The sequence below is a fragment of the Chionomys nivalis genome, chromosome 2 (genome assembly GCF_950005125.1).
Source record: "Chionomys nivalis chromosome 2, mChiNiv1.1, whole genome shotgun sequence".
NCBI lineage: Eukaryota > Metazoa > Chordata > Mammalia > Rodentia > Cricetidae > Chionomys > Chionomys nivalis.
The window spans coordinates 80,273,166-80,299,963 of record NC_080087.1 but is presented as its reverse complement, the minus strand read 5'-3'; the positions used below and the strand labels follow the sequence as shown (position 1 = coordinate 80,299,963).

Below are 26,798 nucleotides of genomic sequence, written 5' to 3'. Positions count from 1 at the left end.
AAGGCCAGGCAGACTCTGTAAGACCCTGTCCCTCTGCTTGGTGACTGCGGGGAACTGAGTCTCAACCTTGCAGAAACTCTGCTGGAACTGCACCGCGATCTAAGACGTGCCTCCTTCTCTGCCTCCACAGGGATCATATCTGCATGTGGTCTGAGGGCTATCTCAGGCTCACCTTCACAAGTGTATCCCCCACTAATGCCTTGCTCGTCTGAGCCCATCATGGCCACATCTTGGAGGATGAAAACCAGTAACTTACCAGGTTTGGAATTTTGCATCAGATACCCCCTCCTTTTTTCCCTCCCATATTTATTTAGTAACCATGCTATAGGGGTTTCACTTCTTGGATAACATGTGACTCCTCACATCCCTCATGTAATAAAACCTTCCTCACCTCTTTACCCCTTGTTGTAACCATTTGAGGCTCCACTCTAACCAGTCTGCTCAATGTGATTATTAATGCAAATGTTGGCCATTGTGGTATGGCATTTATGATGTGGCTAGCCATGTATTTGTATCTGGTTTCATCTATATGATGAGTCTGTCACATAGAAATTATTTCCATTTAAAGGATGAAAAAACTGAGGCTTGCAGTGGTTTGTAAAAAGTACTTGAATCTGTATGGTTGACCAGAGACAGACCTGGCTACCTGACTTCACGGCCAACACGAGTGCTGGGAATAATTGCAGCTAACATTTATTTCACTTTCTCAGTGTGTGATGTTTTGCCTAAAAGGGTATTTTATTATTATATTGAGTCCTTAAAAATTAATCGGAGGGATGGATGATGGTGGCACATACCTTAAATACCAGCACTCAGGAGGCGGAGGTAAGCAGATCTGTCAGTTCGAGGCCAGCCTGGTCTAAAGAGACAGTTCCAGAACAGGCTCCAAATCTATACAGAAATGCTATCTTGAAAAACAAAATAAATAAATAAAGTAAAATAAACCTCCCAAACCAAAAACTTACTAGAAGGCAGGTGAAGAATATGATGTAACCTAGAACCCTAGCATCAGAGGCTGAGGCAGGAGGCTTGTGAGTTTGAGGTGTGTCTGGGTTATATAATAAGATCCTTGCCTCCCTAAAAGCTCCCCCAAGCTAGTGGTGGGAGGGAAATAAAAAATAGAATGAAGATGAACAAATGCTATCAGGAGAGAAAGATGATGCACCAGATGTTGACTCTTCAAAAATGCTTAGCAATATTGCCAGCCCTTTCCCACATTAACTTTGGATAAAAGAGATGGCTATTACTAAAAATTGAGACCATTCTGTTATTCTGACGGATAAGAAGAATTTCAAGAGTACTCAATAGTTATGAGCTAGCTGTTGGGTGGCTGAGATGCAACAGACAAATTCCTGGAAACCCTGATGCTTTAGAGGCAGAAAGAAACAAAATAGAATAGCTGTATAATCAGCAAGATTGAATGGAAACATTTGACAACATTTCACAGACTTAATAACAAAAACACCGACACTGGGTAGAAGTCCAGCTTAGTCTAACAAAGGTCACACGTGGAAACCCACAGCCAGCATCATATTCTGTGGAACACTGGCAGTTTTTTCTCTGAGATCAGGAAGCACAAAGGATGCTGCTGTGACCACTTCTGTTCAAGAGACTCTTAGAACACACACCACACAGAACCATCAGGCTAGACAATGAAATAAAAGGTGCCCGATTATAAGGTGGTAAAATACACATCTGAAAACACACGAGCTTGACTGTAGAAAATCCTTAACCTTCTATAGAAACTCTCAGAACTAAAATGAACAAAACTAGCAAAATTGTTGGGCAACAAAGTAAACGTGCCCAGATGAGCTGTATTTCTGTATACTAATATTGACCGTGAACAGTTAGATTTCCTTTTCTTCCTGTCAGTAGTGGAGCTTGAACCTAGGGCCTCATGCATGCTAGGCAAGTGTTCAGTTACTGAGCAAGAGCCCCAGTCAAGAAAGTATTTTATTTATGAGCTCACCAAAAAAGGATAAAATACATAGAATTGACTCCACAAGAGATAAAAAACTTGCACCCAGAAAACTACCCAATAAGAGAAGATGAAAGAAGACAAGAAATGAAAGCCAGTGGGGTTGACGGGTGGGAAAACTTCATCTCATTATTGCTGTTTTGCAGTGCTGGGGATCGAACCCCAGGCCTTGTGCATGGTGAATGATGCTCTATTGTTGAACTATAGTCCAAGCTATGCCTTTTAATTTTGATTTTGAAACAGGATGTCACTAAATTAATCAGGCTGGACTTAAATTGGCTATGTTAGACACCCTTAGAGCTATGAAACTCCTGCTTCAGTTTCTTGTGTGACTGGAATTATCAGCATGAATTAGCTTGCCTGAAAGCCTTTTTTTTAGTAGATGATAATATTACTGAAAATAGTCTATCAGCTCTATGCACATCAGATCAAAATCCTAGGAGCATCTGGTACAGAAATAGAAAATCCTGGAACTCACTACATAGACGAGGCTGACCTCAAGCTCTCAGACATCCACCTGTCTCTACCCCTAAGAGTTGCGGTGAGAGGTGAGTGCCTTAAAAGTATCTTGACAAAAATGAACAAAATCGCGGGACATCCTTGGTGATTTCATAATTTTAGTACAGAGCTTCAATAATCAAAATATAAAATAAAGGCAGACATACAGATCAGTGAAGTAGAATTGGAAAGCCCAGAACTGCTCATGCACACTGGCCAATGATTAGATTAAAGATTAGTTGTTACTATGAATGTGTTTGTGGGGCACAGTTTTTGCACATATATTATAATGTGTTGTCAGTCCCGAGCAGGTGGCACATCCATCACTTCATTTGCCATTTTCACAGTTGTTAAGGACATTTGTCTCTGCTGGCTCCTTTGAATTGGTCAGTGCCACACAGGGTTGTCCTGCTGAGTTACAGGACTTGGAAGGCATTCTCACTGTCCAACTGCACCTCTGTGACCAGATGAGTTTTGATCAGGCTGCTAAGATTGTTCTATGATGGAAGAATGATCTTTTAAACAAGCGATGTTGGTGAAATGGGATATCCAGGCAAAAGAGTGAAGTTAAGCCTTCAGCTAACATCATATAAAAGTCAACTCTAAATGGATCAAAGACCTAAAATGGATCAGAGCTGAAAACCATCAGACTTTCAAGGGACAGGATGAAAGCATCTTGAAACTGGGCTTGGCCTGGTTTCTTTGTTATGATGCCAGATGCGTAGGCAGCAACAAAATAGATAAATTGGATTTAAGCAAAATTGAAAATGTGCATCAGATGATGTTATCAGTCATGTGACCCAGCAGGTCTTTGGGGCATTTTTCACAATAATCAAGGACAGTAAATGTCTATTCATGGATGAGTAAGTAAAGAGAATGTCAGGACAGGCTCCAAAACCACAGAGAAACCCTGTCTCGAAAAACCAAAAAAAAAAAAAAAAAAAAAAAAAGAAGGTGGTTCTGTCAATGTGGTTATGTGAAAGATCCTAGAGTACATGATGCTGAGTGAGATAAACCCTGCACAGAAAGGCAGATGATCTCTTTCAGGAGAATCTCACAATCTCTGCGGACAAACAGAGAAGAGTGAAGGTTACCAGAGACTGAGTGGCAGCAGGAGGGATGGGGGAGTTTCTGGCCAAGGGCACAAGGTTTCAGACAGACCAGAGGGTTAAGTTTTGAGAGGTATGACACAGCAGGCAGATTATAGTCCACTATAACGGATTGCAAAGAAGTGAACAATAAATTTCAAATGTCTTAGCACAGAAGGATAAGGGAAGTAACAGATGCGTTAATTAAGTTGAATTAATCCTTCCAAACTGTATCTAGATATTGTTTCTCTTAAACATATTCTGTTATGACATCAATTTAAAAGCCATTAGTAACAATAAACAAAGAACTATACGAGGAAGTGAAAAGTCTACTTCAGAACAGCAGAAAATACTTATCAAAGAACCCAGCTGAAATACAGAAGACAAGAGTAGGAAGGTATGGACTTGATAGAAAGTGTGTGCATGGCCAAGAAGCACAGGGAAAGAGGCACCACTTCACTTCTCAGCCACTGACCAAAGGGAAATCAAAGTCACAATAAAGCAGCACGTACATCTCTTAGGATGCATACCATTAAAATCACAGACAGGAAGCAAGAGAGTTGGAATATATAAAGATATTAGAGCTCTGGGGCATCACTCAATGGGAGGGTAAAATGTAACCGTGAGACACGGCACTGTGGCTCCTCAAAAGAGTAGAGAATTACATTCAACTCAGTAACTGAATCCAGGATTGTAGGGGGTGGGATATATTACAAGAAGTTTTGGAAATGGACAATGATGGTGTTTACACAGCAATATGAATATACCTTATGCTAACTCAGTAACTACATCCAAGATTGTAGGGGTGGGATAGATTATGAGAAGTTTTATAAATGGACAATGATGGTGTTTACACAGCAATATGAACATACCTTCTGCCACTGAGCTGTACATTTCAGAACTCTACAATGGCATATCTAAAAATTAAAAATGGTTTCTATGTATGGGTGTTTTGCCTTGTATGTCTTTGCACCATGTGCATGCTTGGTACCTGAGGAAGACAACAGAAGGTACTGAATTCCATGGAACTCAGTTACAGACAGTAATATGCTACCACGTGGGTGCTGGGAATTGAACCTGTCCTTTGAAAGAGCAGCTAGTACTCTTAATTGTTGAGTCATTTCTCCAGTCCACATGTGTGTATGTACACACACACAGACACACACACACACACATATACATATATATGGGTATCCATGTATATATGTATATATATATATTTAGAGAGAGAGACATATATATGTATACACACACATATATTATGCAACACCAAAAAAAGTTAACAGAAAAAGAGTCTTGTGCAAGGAGGTCATGGTGTAAATATCAGCATGAGGATCAGAAACTGAGTATATGGGCCAATAAGATAGACCATCAGGTAAGAGAGGCTGCCATACTCCCCCCTCCCAGAGTATCTACTCACAAATGCCACACATAAATAAAATGTACAAACAAATTTTGTCTGGTGAAATGCCTTAGCAGATAAAGGACTTGCTCACCCACCTTAGTTCAGTTCTCAGTCCCTGGAGAATTGGCTTCCACAAATTGCCTTCTGACCTCCACTCATGGGCGTGGGACATGCACACGAAATGTATAAATATGCAGATATAGTATCACTTAATACAGGTCCTTGCTATCTATGGATTTTACATTTATGGATAAAAACAAACCTTGGAAACAAAGTACTTGGAAACAATATGTCTACAGTGAAAAATGTATTGCTTCCTCCTGTCCTTGTCCCTTACTGAACACAATAAGACCAGAGTCTGCAGTATTCTTATTAGGTGTAAGAAATACTTGAAAGAAGATTTGAATGAATGAGAGGGTTGTAGAGTAACATGAATATTTTACTACATTCTGAGGATAGTCTGTGTGCTTGACTTAGACCCTAAATTCTTTTTTTTTCATTTATTTATTTTTACTTAAAAATTTCCACCTCCTCCCCTCCTCCCATTTCCCTCCCCCTCCTTCCATCCCTCTCCCCCTACCTCTCCAGTACAAAGAGCAGTCAGGGTTCCCTGCCCTGTGGGAAGTATAACATGAACAGGCCTGGGAGTTTTTCAGTTTTGTTTCCACACTGTTGCAGCTTGCTTCCTGGCAAGGACCTTAAAACACCATCAAGTTGTGGCAAAAAACTTCTCCATATTCCTTAGCAAATTAAAGACCCATGTAGTCAGAAAAAGAAAGATATACAGTAAAGAGAGATTCAAAGAGTAAGAAAACCTCTAAATGTTTTACAGTGTATTAAAAATATATACAGGCTAAAGATTAAAGTTCAGAAAGGAAGAAAGGAAGAAAGAAAGAAAGAAAGAAAGAAAGAAAGAAAGAAAGGATCCTGGGAGGCAGAGACAGATGGATCTCTGTGAGTTCAAGGACAGCCTGGTTTACAGAGGGAATTCCAGGACAAAGATATACAGAGAACCTGTCTCAAAAAGCCAAAAGTTAAAAGTAAAAATAAAAGAAATAGAGGTTAAAATAAAACCACATAAAGATGGAAAATACACAGAGAATCTTGATACTGTATGTTATTATGCTCTCTTTGAATTGTTTGAATGCTGAGGAAGGAATAACAGCTGCTAAAAGATATTTGCTTATAAATGCTGCAGAATTAATCCAAGGTAGATATTTTGAAAATACCTTGGCTTCAAAATTGAAGTCAAAAGGTATGTTACTTTGGAGAGGAGATTTTGCTTTTGTTTCCACAGAAAATGAGAGGCTTTGGATTTATTCAGAGTTAAGAAAAATCCAATTTGATCAAGGAAGGTCACCTGAGAAATCTCCGACAGGAACAGATGGCCCAGATGTCTGAGTTCTTCATCCAGAACAGGTCCAAGACTGCTTCCTGACATGATCAAGACTCACCGGATACTTCAGTCAGATCGTAATTCTAAATTTTCTTTAGGTCCCCATAGGATTATCAGCACCCCCAACCAGCTGGAAGTAGCCTGAAATACTACACCTACATTCCCAAAACATGGACTATGGATATTTTCCTTTTTTTTTTTTTTAAAGAGGGGAAAGTGGTGCAGGAGAATTGTCTGTATTCTGTCAATCATGTTATAAATAAAGCTGATTGGCCAGGCAGGAAAACCAGACAGGAAGTAGAAATTATGTAATGAGAACAAGAGAATTCTGGGAAGGTGGAAGTTGATTCCTCTCACTCCTGCCCAGATCACTGAAACAGCAGGATGTGATCTGCTCCACTGAAAAAGTTACTGAGCCACATGGCTAACATAGATAAGAAAAATGGGTTAATCAAGATGTGAGAGTTAGCCAGTGAGAGGCTAGAGCTAATGCACCAATCAGCTTATAATTTATAGAGATCTCTGTGTGATTTTTTGTTGGGGCTAAACAGCTAGGGTACAGGCAGGACAGAAACCCCAACAACAAACAAGCAGACCTGACCACTTCATGTTACAGGGAAGTCCAAGGTCCTCCCCCCTCCATCCAGGTCTAGGAAGGTGAGCATCCAAACAGACTAGGCTCCCACAAATGAGTACATGCAGTAGGATCAAAACCCAGTGCCATTGTCCTTGGCTTCTCAGTCAGCCCTCCTTGTCCAACATGTTCAGAGAGTCTTGTTTGATCACATGCTCCATCAGTCCCAGTCTAACTTGCTTTGGTGAGCTCCCATTAGATCAGCCCCACCATCTCAGTGGGTGGGCACACCCCTCGCGATCCTGACTTTCATGCTCATGTCCTCCCTCCTTCTGCTTCTCATTTGGACCTTGGGAGCTCAGTCCAGTGCTCCAATGTGGGTCTCCCTCTCTAGCTTCATCCATGGCCAGATGAAGTTTCTATGGTGATATGCAAGATATTCATAAGTATGGCTATAAGATAGGGCCATTTCAGGCTCCCTCTCCTCAGCTGCCCAAGGTTCTAGCTGGGAACATGTCCATGGACACCTGGGGACACCTCTAGAGTCAAGTCTCTTGCCAACCCTAAAATGGCTCCCTTCATTAATATATATACTTCCCTGCTCCCATATCCACCCTTCCTCCATCCCAACCGTCCCATTCCCCCAAGCTCTCCCCATCCCCCTTCTCACTTTTTTCTCCTCATCTCTCCTTACCCCCACCCCACCCCCACCCCCAAGTTTCCAATTTTTGCCTGGCAACCCTAAATTCTTAATCACTTTGAATTTCTATTGCTGTATTGATCAATCTATTGTTGGTGTTATCATTGACAGGGTCTCAAAATGTAACCTGGGCTGACCTTGTGCTCCTATTCCTCCTGCTTCATGCTCTCTCTCTCTCTCTCTCTCTCTCTCTCTCTCTCTCTCTCTCTCTCTCTCTCCTTACTATGCAGCTCTGGCTAACCTGGAACTCACTACAAAGACCAGGGTGAGTGGAAACTCATAGACATCCACTTGTCTCTGCTGTCTCTGCCTCTGGTGTGCTGGCTGGGGTTCAAGGCGTGCAGCTTGTGTGGTGTTTATCATGAGATTAACATGTATCCATCACTAAGCTAAATGTATTTGGATCTTTAGCCATGTTTTTCTTTTGATGACTTTTACCCATTTTGCACAACGCTGATAAAGAATTTGCCCCACCCCCAACACTATGGGGTAAGAAGGGAGGGGAGGTCACTCACCTATTATGTCCAGCTGGATGGGGTCACTCCTCTTGGAACTAATTGGATTGGAGGCCTCACACTGATACTTCCCGGAATCCTCCTTCCTGACAGGAAATATTACGAGAGTTTTGTTGTTCAGATCTAGCTTCATCCTACGTGTGAATCTCAGGTTCTGGTCATTGAAGATCCAATGGATGGAGATCCCAGTGTCCTTTGGGAAGCAGGTCAGGAACACAGAGACCTGATTTTTGATTGTGGTGTTGCTGACTTGGATGGAGGGTGTAGTCACTGACTCTGTGGATAAGCAGTGGAGGGAACAGCTGAGAGTCCTTCAACCTTAGAGATCTTAGCCAGCTCACAGGGCCCACAGAATGACATGGCCCTCTGGAAGATCGCATGTTTAGGTTCAAGATACAATCTGTAAAGAGAGAGCTGAATCTTCTTCCTACCCAGATCACCCACAGTGACCCTCCACTCAGGGTATATGTGCAGGTTCCACACTAGGAGTCCCTTCAGCCCACATGACCACAAATCTCATAGTGGGAGATATTTTCCCCATTGATTTTTGTGCAAATTCTTGTTCACACTTTCTGTGAGTGTGAATAGTCAGGTCCCTCCATTATAAAATAGCCTTCTCTTTCTTTTTTATTAAATAATATATCATGGGGTTCAGATGGCCCAGCTAATCTTTTTTTATGCTTTTGTAGTTTTTTTATTTTTTTTTGAAAAAAAAATTTCCGCCTCCTCCCAGTCTCCCATTTTCCTCCCCAACCCCCAACTCCTCTCTCCCTTCCCCCACTCCTCTCCCCCTCCCTCTCCAGTCCGAAAAGCAGTCAGGGTTCCCTGCCCTGTGGAAAGTCCAAGGTCCTCCCCCCTCCATCCAGGTCTAGGAAGGTGAGCATCCAAACTGGCTAGGCTCCCACAAAGCCAGAACATGAAGTAGGATCAAAACCCAGTGCCATTGTCCTTGGCTTCTCATCAGCCCACATTGTCCGCCATGTTTAGAGAGTCCGGTTTTATCCCATGCTTTTTCAGTCCCAGTCCAGCTGGCCTTGGTGAGCTCCCAATAGATCAGTCCCACTGTCTCAGTGGGTGGGTGCACCCCTCGCAATCCTGACTTCCTTGCTCATGTTCTCCCTCCTTTTGTTCCTCATTGGGACCTTGGGAGCTCATTCCGGTGCTCCAATGTGGGTCTCTGTCTCTATCTCCATCCATTGCCAGATGAAGGTTCTATGGTGATATGCAAGATATAACCACTTTGGAAATTAGTGTGGCAGTTTCTCAGGAAATTCTGGATCAGCCTACCCCAGGACCCAGCAATACCACTCTTGGGAATATACCCAAGAAATGCCCTATCATACTACAAAAGTATTTGTTCAACTATGTTCATAGCAGCATTATTTGTAATAGTCTGATGGTCTCTTTTAAACTTACTCTTTTCTTTGTCTCTGGGGATATACTCTGTCATTTTTTTTTCATTCTTTTTGTATTCTCTTTATTCTTTTTTTGTACTCTTAGTCTTTTTGTACTCTTTTTTTTGTACTCTCTTCACTCTTTTCCTTTTTGAGGCCTTCAATTCATCCTTCTGCCTCCTGTTTTTAAATGGCATCCCTCACAGCATTAGTATGGATTTTAAGGTCAATTTTGTTTTATGTATATGTATTTATGATCTTGATTAAGGTATTGTGATTGTGTAGTTCATTTAAAAATGTAATGTATAATTAGGAAATATAGGTTGCTAATGGATAATCATCGATAATAGTAAAGCTTGTAGTCACGTTAGTTAGATTTTCTAGATATATAGAGATGTATTTCAGTTAGATAGGCATTCTTCATATCTTTCAAAGACTACAGAATATGGCATTTAAATGTTTTAATAAATTAGGGTTTTTCATGACGATGAGACACACCTGTTCCTGGCAGCACCAATCTACTTCGAGAGGAAGATGGGCATCGGAGAGGCTCCTTATGGAGTTTTTTAGCCATTTGGGCAAGAAACTGCTCTTGCCTGGACTGTTGTATAAACTGGACACAAAGAACCCTCAGAGAGAGGACTGCTAAATTTGCTTAAAGATGAGATGGTCTTTTGGGGTTCCTGCTTCATAAAAGAATTTGCGAGACATTCTGCAGGACACAACAGATAGTGACTGAACTGCCTTTAAAATTTCCTGCTTCATGGAAAAGTCTGCTGAATACAATGGGCCTGAATTTTGGGTGACTGTCCAGACAGCGAGATGTCTCTGTCATTTTTAGAGTTTTGGACTTCTTGTTTGCTTAGGTGATATTATATCCTTCTGGAGTCTTTGATGGAGTTAAAAAATGGTTAATTATAGTTATAGTTATACTTAGTTATGATAAAAGATAACATAGATATAGATACTATAACTGTAATTCTTGCTTTATAACTGTTTTGCTATATGTAATTGTACTATGTTAAAATGAAAGCTTTCTCTTTTGTTTAAACAGAAAAAGGGGAAATGATGTGGGAGTGACTTCTTTCTAATCTGTTGCTTTCATTGGTTAATTAATAAAGAAACTGCCTTGGCCCATTTGATAGGCCAGCCCTTAGGTGGGTGGAGTAGACAGAATAAAATGCTGGGAAGAAGGGAAGTAAGGTCAGAGATGCCATGCTGCTGCTCTTTGGGGCAGACACGACAAAGTAAGCCGCAAGGTCAGACATGCTAAATCTTTACTGGTAAGACTCGTGCTACACAGATTACTAAATATGGCTTACGCAAGATGTAAAGAATTAGCCATTAAGAGGCTAAAACTAATGGGTCAAGCAGTGTTTAAAAGAATACAATTTGTGTGTTGTTATTTCGGGGTATAAGCTAGCTAGGTGGCCGGGAACTGGGTGGCAGGAATGCAGCCCACAGCTCCCTCAACAGTAACCCAGACCCAAAAAGATGAACATGGGATGTACTCACTCATAATTGGTTTCTAGTCATAAATAAAGGGCGTTGAGTCTATAATTTGTGATCCTAAAGAAGCTAAATAAGAAGGTGAACCCCCCCCCCAAAAAAAACCATATAGTTATCCTCCTGGATATGGGAAGTAGACAAGATTGCCGGGCAAAAAATTGGGATCGTGGGGGTGGGGTGGAATAGGGGTAAGGGGAGATGGGGAGAGAAAAGTGAGAAGGGGAGGATGGGGGGAACTTGGGGGAATGGGATGGTTGGAATAAAGGAAGGGTGGTCATGGGAGCATGGAAGTATATATCTTAATTAAGGGAGCCATCTTAGGGTTGACAAGAGACTTGAACCTAGAGGGGCTCCTATGTGCCCAGCGCAATGTACCCAGTTAGTTCCTTGGGCAGCTGAGGATAGGGAACCTGAAATGACCCTATCCTATAGCCATACTGATGAATATCTTGCATATCACCACAGGCCCAGCTAATCTTAAAGGTGTTGAAGCCTACACTTCTGGGCTTGGTGAAATACCAAACTAAGGAATTTCTATTTGAGCTGGGCAGTGGTGGCAAATGCCTTTAACCCCAGCATTCAGAAGGCAGAGGCAGGTGGATCTCTGTGAGTTCAAGTGCAGCCTGGTCTACAGAGTGAGTTCCAGGCAGGCACTAAAGTTTCACAGAGAAACCCTGTCTCGAAAAACCAAAATACATGTATGGATCCACTGCTGGAGATAGATGTGCTTTGCCCAAGATGAGAACCTATGAATTGCTTCCAGACCAATATGGTTTCATGGAACAAGACCTACTGAAATGTTGCCTTGAATACCCCTCAAAAACACACCCCTTGCCCTGTTCACCTGTGAGCTCATTGTAACCCTAGAACATCGATTGCTCCAATACTGAAGGGAGCTGGGAGGTAAGTCAACAGCCACAGGGCTGGACAGCCAGAAGCCCCATTCTCTGGGACTTTCCCAGTGGGACAAAACCCAGGGGCCCCTCCCCAACTCTCTTGTCTTTCTTAGCCAGCCAGCAGGGAGTATTCCTGTGGCTGGGCTATCCCCAAACCCATCCCTCCCCACACCTGCCTTTTCCCCTTGAGCTCAGTGGAACCCAGGAATGTAGATTGCTTCATTCAATACTGAGGGTACTTGGGAGCTTGCTCCTATACTGAGGAGACCTAAGAAACAGCCATAAGAAGTATTAGACCAATATGCCAAGACACTGCCGGCCTCATTTGAAGGAAGAGATGGGTAGGCGCCAATGCAAGAATTCCTCCAACATCCTAAAAAGCAACATGTAACACCAAAACCCATCAGACACACAAAAGGAAGACTTGATCATCCTAACCCAGAAGAAGTAGAAGAAAACAACTTTAAACGTAACTTATTGAAAATGATTGGGAATATACCCAAGAGATGCCCTATCATATGACAAAAGCATTTGTTCAACTATGTTAATAGCAGCATTATTTGTAATAGGCAGAACCTGGAAGCAACCTAGATGTCCTTCAATGGAAGAATGGATGAAGAAAGTGTGGAATATATATACATTAGAGTACTACTCTGCGGTAAAAAACAATGACTTCTCGAATTTTGCATGCAAATGGATGGAAATAGAAAATACTATCCTGAGCGAGGTAACCCAGACCCAAAAAGAAGATCATGGGATGTACTCACTCATAATTGGTTTCTAGCCATGGATAGGGGCCACTGAGTCTATAATTTGTGATCCTAAAGAAGCTAAATAAGAGGGTGAGCCCAAGGAAAAACATATAGTTATCCTCCTGGCTATGGGAAGTAGACAAGATTGCCGGGAAAAAAATTGGAATCTTGGGGGTGGGGTGGGATGGGGGTAAGGGGAGATGGGGAGAGAAAAGTGTGAAGGAGAGGATGGGGGGAACTTGGGGAAACGGGATGATTGGAGATAAAGGAAGGTTGGATAGGTGAGCAGGGAAGCACATATCTTAGTTAAGGGAGCCACCTAAGGGTTGGCAAGAGACTTGAACCTGGAGTGGCTACCAGGTGCCAGGGCAATGTCTCCAGTTATTTCCTTGGGCAGCTGAGGATAGGGAACCTGAAATGACCCTATCCTATAGCCATACTGATGAGTATCTTGCATATCACCATAGAACCTTCATCTAGCGATGGATGGAGTTAGAGACAGAGGCCCACACTGGAGCACCAGACTGAGCTCCCAAGGTCCTAACGAGGAGCAGAAGGAGGGAGAACATGAGCAAGGAAGTCAGGACCACGAGGGGTGCACCCACCCACTGAGACAGTAGGTCTGATCTATTAGGAGCTCACCAAGGCCAGTTGGACTGGGACTGAAAAAGCATGGGATAAAACTGGACTCTCTGAACATGGCGGACAATGAGAGCTGATGAGAGGCCAAGGACAATGGCACAGGGTTTTGATCCTACTTCATGTTCTGGCTTTGTGGGAGCCTAGACAGTTTGGATGTTCACCTTCCTAGACCTGGATGGAGGGGGGAGGACCTTGGATTTTCCACAGGGCAGGGAACCCTGACTGCTCTTGGGGCTGGAGAGGGAGGAGAAGAGGAGTGGGGCGAGGGGGAGAGGGGCGGGAGGAGGGGAAGGAAATGGGAGGCTGGGAGGAGGTGGAAAATTTTTTTTCAATAAAAAAAAAAAGAATACGAAAAAAAAAGAAAATGATGGAGACCTTTAAAGAGGAAGTTAAAAACTCCCTTATAGAAACAGAAGAGAAGAAAAAACATTGGAAAAAAATTAACAAATCCTTCAAAGAAACCCAAGAAAAGAAAAAAAAAAGCAAACAGGTGATGGAAACAGTTCAAGACTTGAAGACTGAAATAGAGATAATAAAGAAAACTCAAACCAAGGGAATTCTGGATATAGAAAATCTGAGTAAATGAGCAGGAATGACAAGGACAAGTATAACTAACAGAATACAAGAGATAGAAGAAAGAATTCCGGGCGCTAATGATACTATAGAGGAAATAGATTCATTGGTTAAAGAAAACATTAAGTACAACAAATTCTTAACACAAAACATTCGGGAAATCTGGGACACCATGAGAAAACAAAACCTAAGAATAATAGGGGTAGAACAAGGAAAAGAGCTCCAGCTCAAAGGCACAGAATATATATTCAAAAAAATCATATAAGAAAACTTTCCCAACCTAAAGAAGGATATCCCTAGGAAGGTACAAGAAGCTTACAGAATACCAAATAGACTGGATCAAAAAAAAAATCCCCTTGCCATATAACAATCAAAACACAAAACATACAGAACAAAGAATGAATATTAAGAGCTGCAAAGGAAAAAGGTCAAGTAACATATAAAGGTAAACCTATCAGAATTACACCTGACTTCTCAATGAAAACCATGAAAGCCAGAAGGTATTGGATAGGTGTACTGCAGACACTAAGAGACCATGGATGCAAACCCAGACTACTATACCCAGCAAAGCTTTCATTCACCATTGAAGGAGAAAAGAAGATATTCCATGCCAAAACAGATTTAAACAACATGTATCCACAAACCCAGTCTTACAGAAAATACTAGAAGGAAGTCCTCAACCCAAGGAAGTTAACTATACCCACAATAACACAGACATCCAATAACCACCACCAGCATAACTCAAAGAAGGGAAACACACAAATACTACTACTGAAAAATAACCAGAGTTAACAACCAGTAGTCATTAATATTGCTTAATATTAATGGACTCAATTCACCTATAAAAAGACACAGGCTAAGTGAATGGATACGTAAACAGGATTCAGCATTCTGTTGTTTACAAGAAACACACCTCAACCTCAAAGACAGACACTACCTCAGAGTAAAGGCTTGGGAAAAGGTTTTCCAATCAAGCGGACCTAAGAAACAAATGGGTGTGGCTTTCCTAATATCTAACAACATTGATTTTCAAACTAAAACCAATCAGAAGAGATGGAGAAGGACACTTTATACTCATGACAGGAACAATTCATGAAGACAAAGTCTCAATCCTGAATATCTATGTTCCTAATATAAGAGCACCCATATATGTAAAAGAAACATTACTAAAACTTAAATCTCACATCAAACCCCACACACTAATACTAGGAGATTTCAACACCCCTCTATCACCAGGTCAACCAGACAAAAACTTCATAGAGAAATAAGAGAACTAACAGATGTCATGAATCAAATAGACTTAACAGACATCTATAGAACATTCCACCCAAACAGAAAAGAATATACCTTTATATACCTCATGGTACCTTCTCTAAAATTGATCACGTATTCAATAACAAAGCAAACCTCCGAAGATATGAAAAAAAAATTGTAGTAACCTTCTGTGTCTTATTGGATCACCATTGAGTAAAGTTAAAATTTAACAACAATATTACTCCCAGAAAGCCTACAAAATAATGGAAACTGAACAATCAACTACTGAACTGGTCATGGAAGAAATAAAGAAAGAAATTAAAGTCTTCTTTGAATACAATGAAAATGAAGGTACAACATATCCAAACCTATGGGACATGATGAAAGCAGTGCTAAGAAAATTCATAGCACTAAGTGCTCACATAAAGAAAATTGAGAAAGCTCACATTAGTGACTTAGTAACACACCTGAAAGCTCTAGAAAGAAAAAGAGGCAGACTCACCTAGGAGGAGTACAAGATAGGAAATAGTCAAATTGAGAGCTGAAATCAACAAAATAGAAACACAGAAAACAATACAAAGAATCAATGAAGCAAGGAGCTGGTTCTTTGAGAAAAAACAAGATTGACAAACCCTTATCCAAACTAATCAAAAGACAGACAGAGAACATCCACATTAATAAAATCATAAATGAAAAAGGAGACATAAGAACAGACAATTCCTCTGAATTGAGGAAATTAAGAGAATCATTAGGTCCTACTACAAAAGCCAGTACTCCACAAAATTGGAAAATGTAAAAGAAATGGACAATTTTTTAGATAGATACCATATACCAAAACTAAATCAAGACCAGTTGAACAATTCAAATAACCTATAAGCCACGAGGAGATTGAAGCTGTCACCAAAAACCTCTCAACCAATAAAAGCCTAGGCCCGAATGGCTTTAGTACAGAATTCTACCAGAACTTTCAAGAAGGGCTAATACCTATACTTTTCAAAGTGTTCCACATAATAGAAACAGAAGGGTCTTTGACAAACTCTTTTTTTGTGGCTACGGTTACGCTGCTAACAAAACCACACAAAGACTCAACCAAAAAAGAGAATTATAGACCAATCTCACTCATGAACATCAATGCAAAAATTTTCAATAAAATACTGGCAAACTTAATCCAGGAACACATCAAAAAAAATCATCCTTAATGATCAAGTAGGCTTCATTTTAGAGATGCAGGGCTAGTTCAACATACAAAAAACTATCAATTTAATTCATCATATGGATAAGCTGAAATAAAAAAAAACTTATAATCATTTTATTAGATGCTAAAAAATCATTTGATAAAATTCAACACCCCTTCATGATAAAGGACTTGAAGAGATTAGGGATACAAGGATCATATCTAAATATAATAAAAGCAATATACAACAAGCATACAGATAATATCAAATTAAATGGAGAGAAACTCAAAGTGATTCCACTAAAATCAGAAACAAGACAAGGCTCTCCACTCTCTGCATATCTCTTCAACATAGTTCTTGAAGTTTTAGCAATAGAAATAAAACAACATAAGGAGAACAAGGAGATTCAAATTGGAAAGGAAGAAATCAAACTTGTTATTTGCAGATGATATGATAGTGTACATAAGTAGCTCGATAAACTCTACCAGAGAACTCCTACAGTTGATAAATTCCTTCAGTGACATGACAGGATACAAGATCAACGAAAAAAAATCAATAGCCCTTCTATACATAAAAGATAAAGAGGCTGAGATGGAAATCAGAGAAACATTACCTTTCACAATAGCCACAAACAACATAAAATATCTTGGGGTAACACAAACCAAGAAAGAGAAAGACCTTTTGACAAGAATTTTAGGTCTTTGAAGAAAGAAATTGAAGAAGACACCAGAAAATGGAAAGATCTCCCATGCTCTTGGATAGGAAGGATCAACATAGTAAAAATGGCAATCCTAGCAAAAGCAATTTATAGATTCAATGCAATCCCCATTAAAATTCCAACAAAATTCTTCACAGAACTCTAAAGAATAATAATCAACTTCATATGGAAAAACAAAACATCCAGGATAGCCAAAACAATCCTAAACAATAAAGGAACTTCCAGACGCATTACTATCCCTCACACCAAACTCTATTACAGAACTACAGTAATCAAAACAGCTTGGTATTGACATAAAAACAGAGATATTGACCAATGGAATCTAACTGAAGACCCGGATATTATTCCACTTAATTTTTGACAAAGAAACTAAAGTTATACAATGGAAAAAAGAAAGTATCTTCAACAAATGGTGCTGGCATAACTGGATGTCAACCTGTAGAAGAATAAAAATAGATCCATATCTATCACCATGCACAAAATTCAAGTCCAAATGGATTAAAGACCTCAATATAAATCTGACCACACTGATAGAACAGAAAGTGGGAAGTAGCCTTCAATGCATGGGCACAGGAGACCACTTCCTAAATATAACCCCAATAGCACAAACAATAAGAGCAACAATAAATAAACGAGACCTCCTCTGAGAAGCTTCTATAATGCAAAAGACACAGTCAATAAGACAAAAAGGCAACCTACTGAATGGAAGATCTTCACCAACCCTACATCAGACAAAGGTCTGATTTCCAAAATATATAAAGAACTCAAGAAATTAGACCTTAAAATTTAAAATAACCCAATTAAAAAGTTGTTTACTGAACTAAACAGAGAATTCTCAACAGAAAAATTTCAAATGACCAAAAGAGCTATCAGGGAAATGCAAATCAAAACAACTCTGAGATACCATCTAACACCTGTCAGAATGGCTAACATAAAAAACACCCGTGATAGCTTATGCTGGAGAGGATATGGAGTAAGGGGAACACTCATCTATCGCTGGTGGGAATGCAAACTTGTGCAACCACTTTGGAAATTATTATGGCGTTTTCTCAGAAAACTGGGAATCAACTTACCTCAGGATCCAGCAATACCACTCTTGGGAATATACCCAAAGATGCTCAACTGTACTACAAAAGCATTTGTTCAACTATGTTCATAGCAGCATTATTTGTAATAGCCAAAACCTGGAAACAACCTAGATTTCCCTCAACTGAAGAATGGATAAAAAAAAAAAAAGTGTGGCACATTTACACATTAGAGTACTACTCAGTGGTAAAAAAACAATGACATCTTGAATTTTGCATGCAAATGGATAGAATTAGAAAACACTATCCTGAATGAGGTAACCCAGAACCAAAAAAATGAATATGGTATGCACTCATTCATAAGTGGATACTAGCCATAAACAAAGGACATTGAGCCTATAGTTCATAATTCTAGAGAAGCTAAGTATTAAGATGAACTCAAAATAAAACATATATAGACCCACTTGGGAATCGGAAACAGACAAGATTGCCTGACAAAATTAGGAGCAAGGGAGTTGTGGGGTAAAAGGAAGGGGAGAAGAGGAGGGTTGAGGAGAACTTGAGGGAATGGGATAGTCGAGATGGAGGAAAGACAGATGTGAGAGCAAGGAAAGAGATATCTTGATTGAGGAAGCCATTATGGGGTTATCTGGAAACCTGGCTCTAGAAAAATTCCCAGGAATTCACAAGGATGAACCCATTTAAGACCCTAAGCAATAGAGGAGAGGGTGCCTGACTTGGCCTTTCCCTGTAGTCAGACTGATGATTATCTTAAATATCACCATAGATCCTTCATCCAACAACAGATGCAAACAGAGGCAGATACCTACATCAGAGCACAGGACTGAGCTCCCAAGGTCCAGTTGAAGAATAGAAGGAGTGAGGATTTGAGCAAGAAGGTCAAGACCGTGAGGGTTCACCCACTGAGACAGTTTGCCTGAGCTAATGGGAGCTCAACAACTCCAACTAGACTGGGAGTGAATGAGCGTGGGATCAAACTAGTCCCTCTGAATGTGGTTGAGAGTTGGAGCAGACTGAGGGGCCACTGACAGTAAGTAGCACTGGGATTTTTCTCTACAGCATTTACTGGTTTGGGGGATCCTATTCTCTTTGGATGCATATCTTGCTCAACCTAGATATATTAGGGAGGGCCTTGAACTTGCCACGGGACAGTGTGCCTTGTCCTCCCTTAGGATTGGAGCAGGGAGAGAAGGGAGGGTGTGTGGAGGGAGTGGGAGTTTGGATTGGTATTTTTAATGTAATAAAATAATAATAATAATAATAATAATAATAATAATATACACCCCTCAAAAATTACTTTACCCAATAAACAGCAGGAAGAAGTTTGGAGAGAAAAAAACTATGCCCATATTCCCAAATAGTGTCCATAAATGATTGTTTATATTTAAAGGGGAATATGCTATAGAGATTTGCATTGGCATGAATCTTGGTTTATTAATACAAATTTAAGGTCAATTTTGTTATATGTATATGTATTTCTGATCTTAATTAAGGTATTATGTTTGTGTAGCTCATTTAAAAATATAATGTATAATTAAGAAATATAAGTTAATAGATAATCATCTACAATAGTTAGCTTGTAATAGTTAGATTTTCTAGACATATAGAATTAGATTTCAGTTAAATGGATATTCTTCAAATCTTTCAGAAACCTTCAGGATCTGGTATTTAAATGTTTTAGAAAATTATAACTTTTCATGACGTGAGACATATCTGCTCCTGACAGCACCAATTACTTCGAGAGGAAGATGGGCATCAAAGAGTCTGCTTAGCCATTTGGGCAAGAAATTGCTCTTGCCTGGACTGCAAGACCAGAATATGCAGGAACCACAGAGAGATGACTGCTGAACTTGCCTAAAGATGAGATGATCCTTCGGGATTCCTGCTTCATAAAGAACAGAAAGAGTCTGCTAGCATTCTGTAGGACACAGAAAAATGTGACTGACAAACTGCCAGTATAGGCGGAACAGTCTTTGAAATTTCCTGTTTGGCGGAAAAGTCTGCTGGATACTATGGGCCTGTAGGCTGAAGATGGATGCTCCAAAGATACAGAACTGGGTGACTGTCCAGGTAGTGAGATGTCTCTGTAATTTCTAGAGTTTTGGAAGTTGCTTACAATATACTTCTTGTTTACTTAGCTAATATTATATCCTTCTGGAGTCTTTGATGGAGTTAAATAATAGATAGATAGTTATACTTAGAGTTTTCCTTAGTTGTGATAAAAGATAAAGTAATTAGAAATATTGAAACTGTAATTCTTGCTTGATACCTGTTTAGTTATATGTAATTTTACTATGTTAATGTTAAAACCTTCCTTTTTATTTAAACAGAAGAGGGGAGGTGATGTGGGAGTACCTTCTGTGTGCTCTAATTACCATTAATGAATAAACTGCCTTGGCCTGATGATAGGGCAGAACTTAGGTAGGTGGAGAAGACAGAACTGAATGCTGGGAGAAGGAAAGAGTCAGAGAGATGCCATGGATCCACCACCAGAGATCGAAAAGCTTTGCTGGTAAGCCACTGCCACGTGGTTATACACAGATTGATAGAAATGGGTTAAATTAAGATGTAATAAGACTTAGTCAATAAGAAGCTAGAGCTAATGGGCCAAGCAGTGATTTAATTTAAAAGAAAAACAGAAAAAGAAAGAAAAAACAAAATAAATAATAAATAAATAAAATAATTTGTTTGAAGAGAAATTTATTTCCTGCAGCAAGGAAATGAATTAAATACCACAGAGAAGACGTGAATGGTCACAGACTTGACCACAGCCTGCAGCTCTAATCCTCCATACTTTTTTTTTTTTGGACAGGGTATCACTCTACAGTCCTTGCTAGCCTGGAACTTTCTATGTAGACCAGGCTGACCTTAAACTAAAAGAGATCCAGCTGTGTCAATCTCCCAAATGCTAGGACTATGATCCAACATCCTTGGATCTCACCACAGATATCTCTGGACACTTTCCTTGTGTACTCCTCTGCATGGAGACTCGACAGAGGAGTCTCTGTTCTCCAAGCAAGTGCAGTTCACTGTTCTCAGCAGTCACTTCGTGTGCTGGTGGCCAGACGCAGTTCAGAGCCAACTAACCTGAAGGCCACCTTTCGACTTTCCTGTTCCTGACCTCAAGGGCTCTATGTACATCAGTGACATTTTATTTTACTTTTTCCCTTTCTTTTCTTTCTTTTCTTCTTTTTCTTTTCTGTTCAGGGATGGTCTCACTTGTAGGTTTGACTGACTTGGAATTTGCTATGTAGACCAGGTTGGCCTTGAACTCATATTGTTTACCTGCCTCTCCCTCCTTAGTATTGGCATTAAGGGTGTTTACCACCACACTCAGTGGACTTTTGATTTTGTTTTTGTTTTTCTAGACATGGTTTCTCTGTGTAACAGTTTTAATTGTCCTAGAAATAGCTCTTGTAGATTAGGCTGTCATTGAACTCACAGAGATCTGCCTGCCTCTGCCTCCCAAGGGTTGGCGTTAAAGGCATGGCCCACTACAGCCCAGCTCAACATTTCTTTTTTAAAACTTGAGAAGAGTAAGGAAGAAAGCATCATCAAGTTGTTAGTCACTAGGTTTACCCTGAGTCAGAACTAGGGTCCCAGGTGCCTTCTCCACCCTCCCTTCCCCTCCTGTGTAAGTCAGCTAAGCAAGTCACCCCTGAGACAGGAGCAGAGCTGGGAACAGAGCTCTGAATTGAGGGTCCCTGTCTGTGGGAAGGGAGTTTTCTTCTTACATTTGGGGGAAAGGAATGTGAGCACAGTAAAGCTTTGTGTGTTCCTCTATGTCATACAGGTCATAAGAAGAAAATGGAGGGAACAGGAAGGCTTGTGTTAGTGACAGAAAGAAATAGTGACCTTAAGGCTCTCCCTCCCCTGGGAAGTCCCTCCCACAACCTGAGGTTTCCAAGGCTGGGAGAAGCTCCTCCTCACACTCCAAGCTCCATCCCTATCAGCCAGGAGAAGTCAGAGCAGCAGGAGAAGATCAGACATAGGGATGGAGCAGAATGCTCAGGAGAGAATGGAGTTGTTTTTGTTCTCATAGACAAGGGCCGGAAATTAAATTCTTCTGTGTCTTCCCAGAAAGCCAAAAGACTCCACTCCAAACCTGGCGCTGATATTTCAGAGATCCACTTACCAAGGACAGTAATGTTCTTGACTGTGGTCTTACTGAGGCCAGGGACAGAGTTATAAACAAAGCAGGTATAGAGTCCACTATTATTAATAGTGATGTTGAGGATAAAGAGCTCTTGGGAGGATGACAGGAGCTCTCCATTGGCAAACCAAGAGTACTGTGCGGGTGGGTTAGAGGCTGCTTGACAGGAGAGGCTGAGGTTTGTCCTTGAATGGAAATGAGTATTTGAGGGGAACATGATTGGGACATCTGGACCATCTGGAGCAAACACAACAAAGGCACATGTGACATCAGCAGAGGGAAGGGCAATCCTGGTGTGCTGAAGGCCATAGTATCTCTGAGCTGTGCTATAACCTCATCTGAGCAGGTCCCAACAAGAGCTTGGGTGCAGATTAGTAGAAGAATATTCATGTAGCAGGCACAAGTCCTGATCCACCTCGAGCACAGCACACAAACATCCCCACTGCACACTCACGTGTGCACTTAGCCTGAGGCTGAACTTCCCCTGTCTCCATCACTCTGAGCCTCTGTAGGTAGATGTTTCTCCAGCCCATTCCAGCTCAGTGCTGGGCCTGGATGCATGTGCTTGTGCTGTGCCCTGGTCAGCCTAGGCATCTGTGTGGTGGGTCTGTGTCATCAACACAAGAGCACCCAGTTTCCTAGCTCTAGCCTTTGTATAGACAGATGTAGCCAGGATGAAGCAGACAATACTCACAGGTAATGTTCAAAGTGAATGGGTCACTTTGGGAGGTGCTCACTGGGTTCCAGGTTTCACACTCATAATCTCCTGTGTCATTCCTCACAACACTGAGTAAAGTGAGAGTCCTGTTGCCCTCAGACAACTTCAGCCTGTCAACTACTGAGAGGCTTTGGCCATTTCTCCTCCATAGGTATGTTGTATTCTCAGTCTTTGGATCACACATTAATGCTACTGAGTCCTCACCCTCCAAGGGATTGGGATTGTTGCTTGTGATTTTGGCTTGGGTAGCAGTGCTCTGTGTGCAGACAACAGAGAGAAGGTTGCCCTGTGTGGTGCCTCTGATTCTTGCAGGGCTTCTTTCAACAGAGATTGTCTCCTATCTCCCCTCAAACCCAGATCCTCAAAGAATCAGGAAGGAAGCAAAGAACCAGGCAGATGGAGTAGCTGAGCTCTCAGAGACAATGCGGCCTCCTGTGCTGTGTATGGGAGAACCAAGGGCTTTCCCAGGAGGGAACTGAGCTGCAGTGTGTGGTGATGGATAGACTCGAGGCTTGGAATCAGAGACCTCATGTTATCTCCTGGTCCTCACTGACCCATTGCGTGTCTTGGGACACAATGTGCGAGTCCCTCCAGCTGCCCTGACCTCCACTGCTCAGTGAGGACCAGCGCCCTCCAAGCCTTTGCTGCTCAGGACTCCCTAGAGATAGGTCATGATTAGTCTTCCCATTGAGCTTCCCTGAGAACCTGACAGCCTGTCAGAGATCGCACACAGATCAGGATCTGGCTGCCATTCAGGTCAGGCTGGGCTTCAGCTGGGCCATTCTTGTCAGGAGTTTGATGTTGATTGACATGAATCAGGGACCCCTAAAAGAAGCCTAAGTCTAGGAAATGATATATAAGATTCAGGGGTACCTAATAGAGTCTCCAAGGTGGGGAGGCAGGAGATGTGGCTGTGGACAGATAGCTTGTGCCACCCATGGCCTATGTGACCCTAACTCAGTGACTGAGTTTCCCGTCTCAGTTTCCCTAGAATAGGACACAGAGTAAATGAACGTTGCCTGCAAGTTAACCTGAAATGTGAGAAATGGCCTGACCTTCCACCAAGCAGTGTCTCTTACTATTTGCCTGCAGGAAATAATCCCAGGGCTGGACCCCCAGAGGCAGGGAGCTGCCATTTGTACACTTTTCTCTCATCTCTTTAGGGCTCTCCACCTTCCTGCGAGGTCTCAGAAGACCATCAGGACAGCTGGCTGGTTGCCTTTCATACCCGTCCACCTATGCTGAGCACAATGAATCTCAGGAGGAGATGCCCAGGTAACCTGCCTCAGACATGGCTCTCACAGGCTGACGGTCAACAGGCTACCAGCCTACAATCAATCATTGTCCCCTGTCAGCTCCAACAGGAGGTCAAAATACAGCCCAGTCTATAAGCTTCTCAGCATTCCTGGTCCAATCTGGAATGGGGATCTGGAACAAACCTGGTGTTCATTTCTCTGTGAAAACTCATGGTTTCGTCACCCAGGCACTACCTGAGTCCTGAAGGGTCTTTATCAAGGCCATGTTCATGATGAGCATCTAAGACCATGGGCAGAGTCTGACATGCCTGGGCTGAGTTACCTCATCCCCTCTCTCTGAGGGTGGATTCAAGTTAGGGATCCTGATTTATTGCTGTTTCCTCCACTCTGTGTCCTTTACTAAATGCTTGAGCCACAATGTGGGGACCATAACACAGTCATCCAGCACTGACAATTCTATGTGTGAAGTAGGATTAAGTCCACCCATGATCCAGAGGTTACAGAGAATTACTTACGGTGTACATGGAACTGCACGGATACTTTCGTAGTATCAAAGTTTTGCATTAGAATTTGCAATGTGTAGGCTCCGGTGTCATTCCGAGTGACTTTCTGGAAGAGCAGGGATCCATTGGGGTATATTGTCTCTCTGCCACTGTATGCAGGCCCTGCTCTATTTATATTAGCTGACATTATAAATCGTGCAATTTCATTACTGCTATCTCTATTTTTTCCCTTGTACCAGTAAAAGGCTCGGGGTGTCTTTGGCAGATTGTGGACGAGTAGAAGCACATTCGCCCCTTCAGCAACGTGGGGTGGAACTGCTTCCACAGTGACTTGGGCTGTGGTGGGAGAGATCCAGTAGATCAAAAGTGAAGCTAAGAGGGAAGAGAGAAAAATCTATCAATAATAGTTCTTTGCATTTGGTAGAAATTGAGACCTGAGTGTGTTCAACTCTCAGCCTTGGTGTGTATGTGTGTGTGTTATTGTCGTATTGCGGGAGGTCAGCAACATCACTCCCATTCCTCAATATTTCCTGAATATTTCCAATGAATTAAACTGTTTTCTTGGGTGTCTGCACAGCAAACTCCTCACCCTCTCAGATTCCTGCTCACAATCAGAATCTTTGGTGAGTGTAGGCATGTCTTCTCTGACCTCCTCCTCTAAAGCCTTCATTTTCTGACCTTCCCAGCTCTGTTTCTTCTGAAGTCATTGTCAACCCCAACTTCAACTTCTAGATTTCCTTGCTGCTCTGTCTTCCTGTCCAGGAGAACTGGTTTGATTTTGGTTTAAACCCCACTGCTTGGAACAGGTTCAGACACCTATGAGCAAATCACTGTCCCAGGGCCTGGGGTTTATTTGTGGATTCCTCAGGGTCGTGTGTATGAAATGATCCTGTTTTCTGGCCCCAGTTTGAGTTTTACTTGGAGAGTCACCCTGACACAGTTGTGGGAGTCAGTCTTCAGGGTACAGAGGCCAGTGCTGATAAACTCACAGTGGGGAACCCCTGAGTTTTCCTCCCCACTTACCAATTCACATTCACTGGGAGCTTCCTGTTGCTCTCAGGCTTCAAGCAGAAACCAGGTGTATCCCCTCAGACAAAGTCCCTCTCCCAGAAGACCCCATCCAGTCTCTGAGCTCCCCTGCTGTCCACACCCCTGAGAATGTCTCCTCACCTGTCAGCAGGAGTCCTCTCCAGGGTAGCTGCCCTTTGTGGAGAGGGGCTGAGGAGAGCTCCATGGTCTCTGCTGTGGTCTAGGCTCTTCCTCTGGACAGGAGGTTTGCCTCTCAGGCTGCTAACAAGCCTGGCTGCCCTGGTGTCTGCTCTGCTATTCTTACCAGAACTGAGCCTCCTCTCAGAGGAGGATGCCTCCTGGAGTCACATGGCCTGGGGTGGAGTCTGTGTGTCAGTGCTGCCCCCATCCTTCTATTCCATTCTCTTTCAGTGTTCTAGAACATGCTTGGAGCCTAGGCTGAGAAATGTCCTGTGCCCCTACAGAACAGCAGCTCACCCCAGGGGCTTGTCCCTGCATTTCCTATAGCCAAGAGTGTATTTCCTTGTGACACAAAAACCCAGCAGAGCTCAGTCTGTCCTGTGATCTCAATGCTCAGGGAAAGTGGGAGTTACTCCAAGGAAGTAGTGGCAGTTATCTCTAGGGGCTGGAAAATGTCTGAGTGTTGACTGGGGAGGGACAAGATCCATGGTCACTGCTGTCACCAGCCAGGTGTCTGATACAAGTTGTCTCAGGGATTGACATCCGACATGCAGGAGGAGGTGACCTGTGTACTAGAAAGAGGACTGTGTGTTCCAGCTCCCTATGGAGAGCCTCAGGAAGACACCCCTCCCCCCCAGCTCCCTGTGCTGTCTGAATGTGATTCAGGTCTGCCCATGCCCTCCCTGACCCTTCTGGGATGCCTTTGTTCTCCTTGGTGACTGTCCTGTGACCTCCCCATCTTTCTTCATGGGTGTTGTGATGGGGAGGGGACTACATAGGGTCTCCTTGTAGAGTTGGGTTCTCAGAGACACAGGAAATGATTATGCGAGGGAGCTCCAGGTCTGT

General features: G+C 42.0%; 1 protein-coding gene across 2 annotated transcripts in view; it reads right to left on the bottom strand.

Moving 5' to 3' along the window:
- Positions 1-25,977, bottom strand: part of LOC130864577 (carcinoembryonic antigen-related cell adhesion molecule 1-like) — a 29,436-nt gene extending 3,459 nt beyond the window's left edge. Inside the window, exons 1-6 of one of the 2 annotated variants that reach the window (XM_057755180.1) lie at positions 25,914-25,977; positions 24,752-25,115; positions 24,302-24,312; positions 22,961-23,224; positions 22,249-22,503; positions 8,147-8,430 (exon numbers count right to left, since the gene is read on the bottom strand). In XM_057755180.1, coding sequence (XP_057611163.1) covers positions 8,147-8,430; positions 22,249-22,503; positions 22,961-23,224; positions 24,302-24,312; positions 24,752-25,115; positions 25,914-25,977 — 1,242 coding nt within the window. Of the gene's footprint in view, positions 1-8,146; positions 8,431-22,248; positions 22,504-22,960; positions 23,225-24,301; positions 24,313-24,751; positions 25,116-25,913 lie in introns of those variants that run through there. The other variant, XM_057755172.1, reaches the window with a different exon arrangement.
- Between the last annotated feature and the right edge of the window lie 821 nt (positions 25,978-26,798).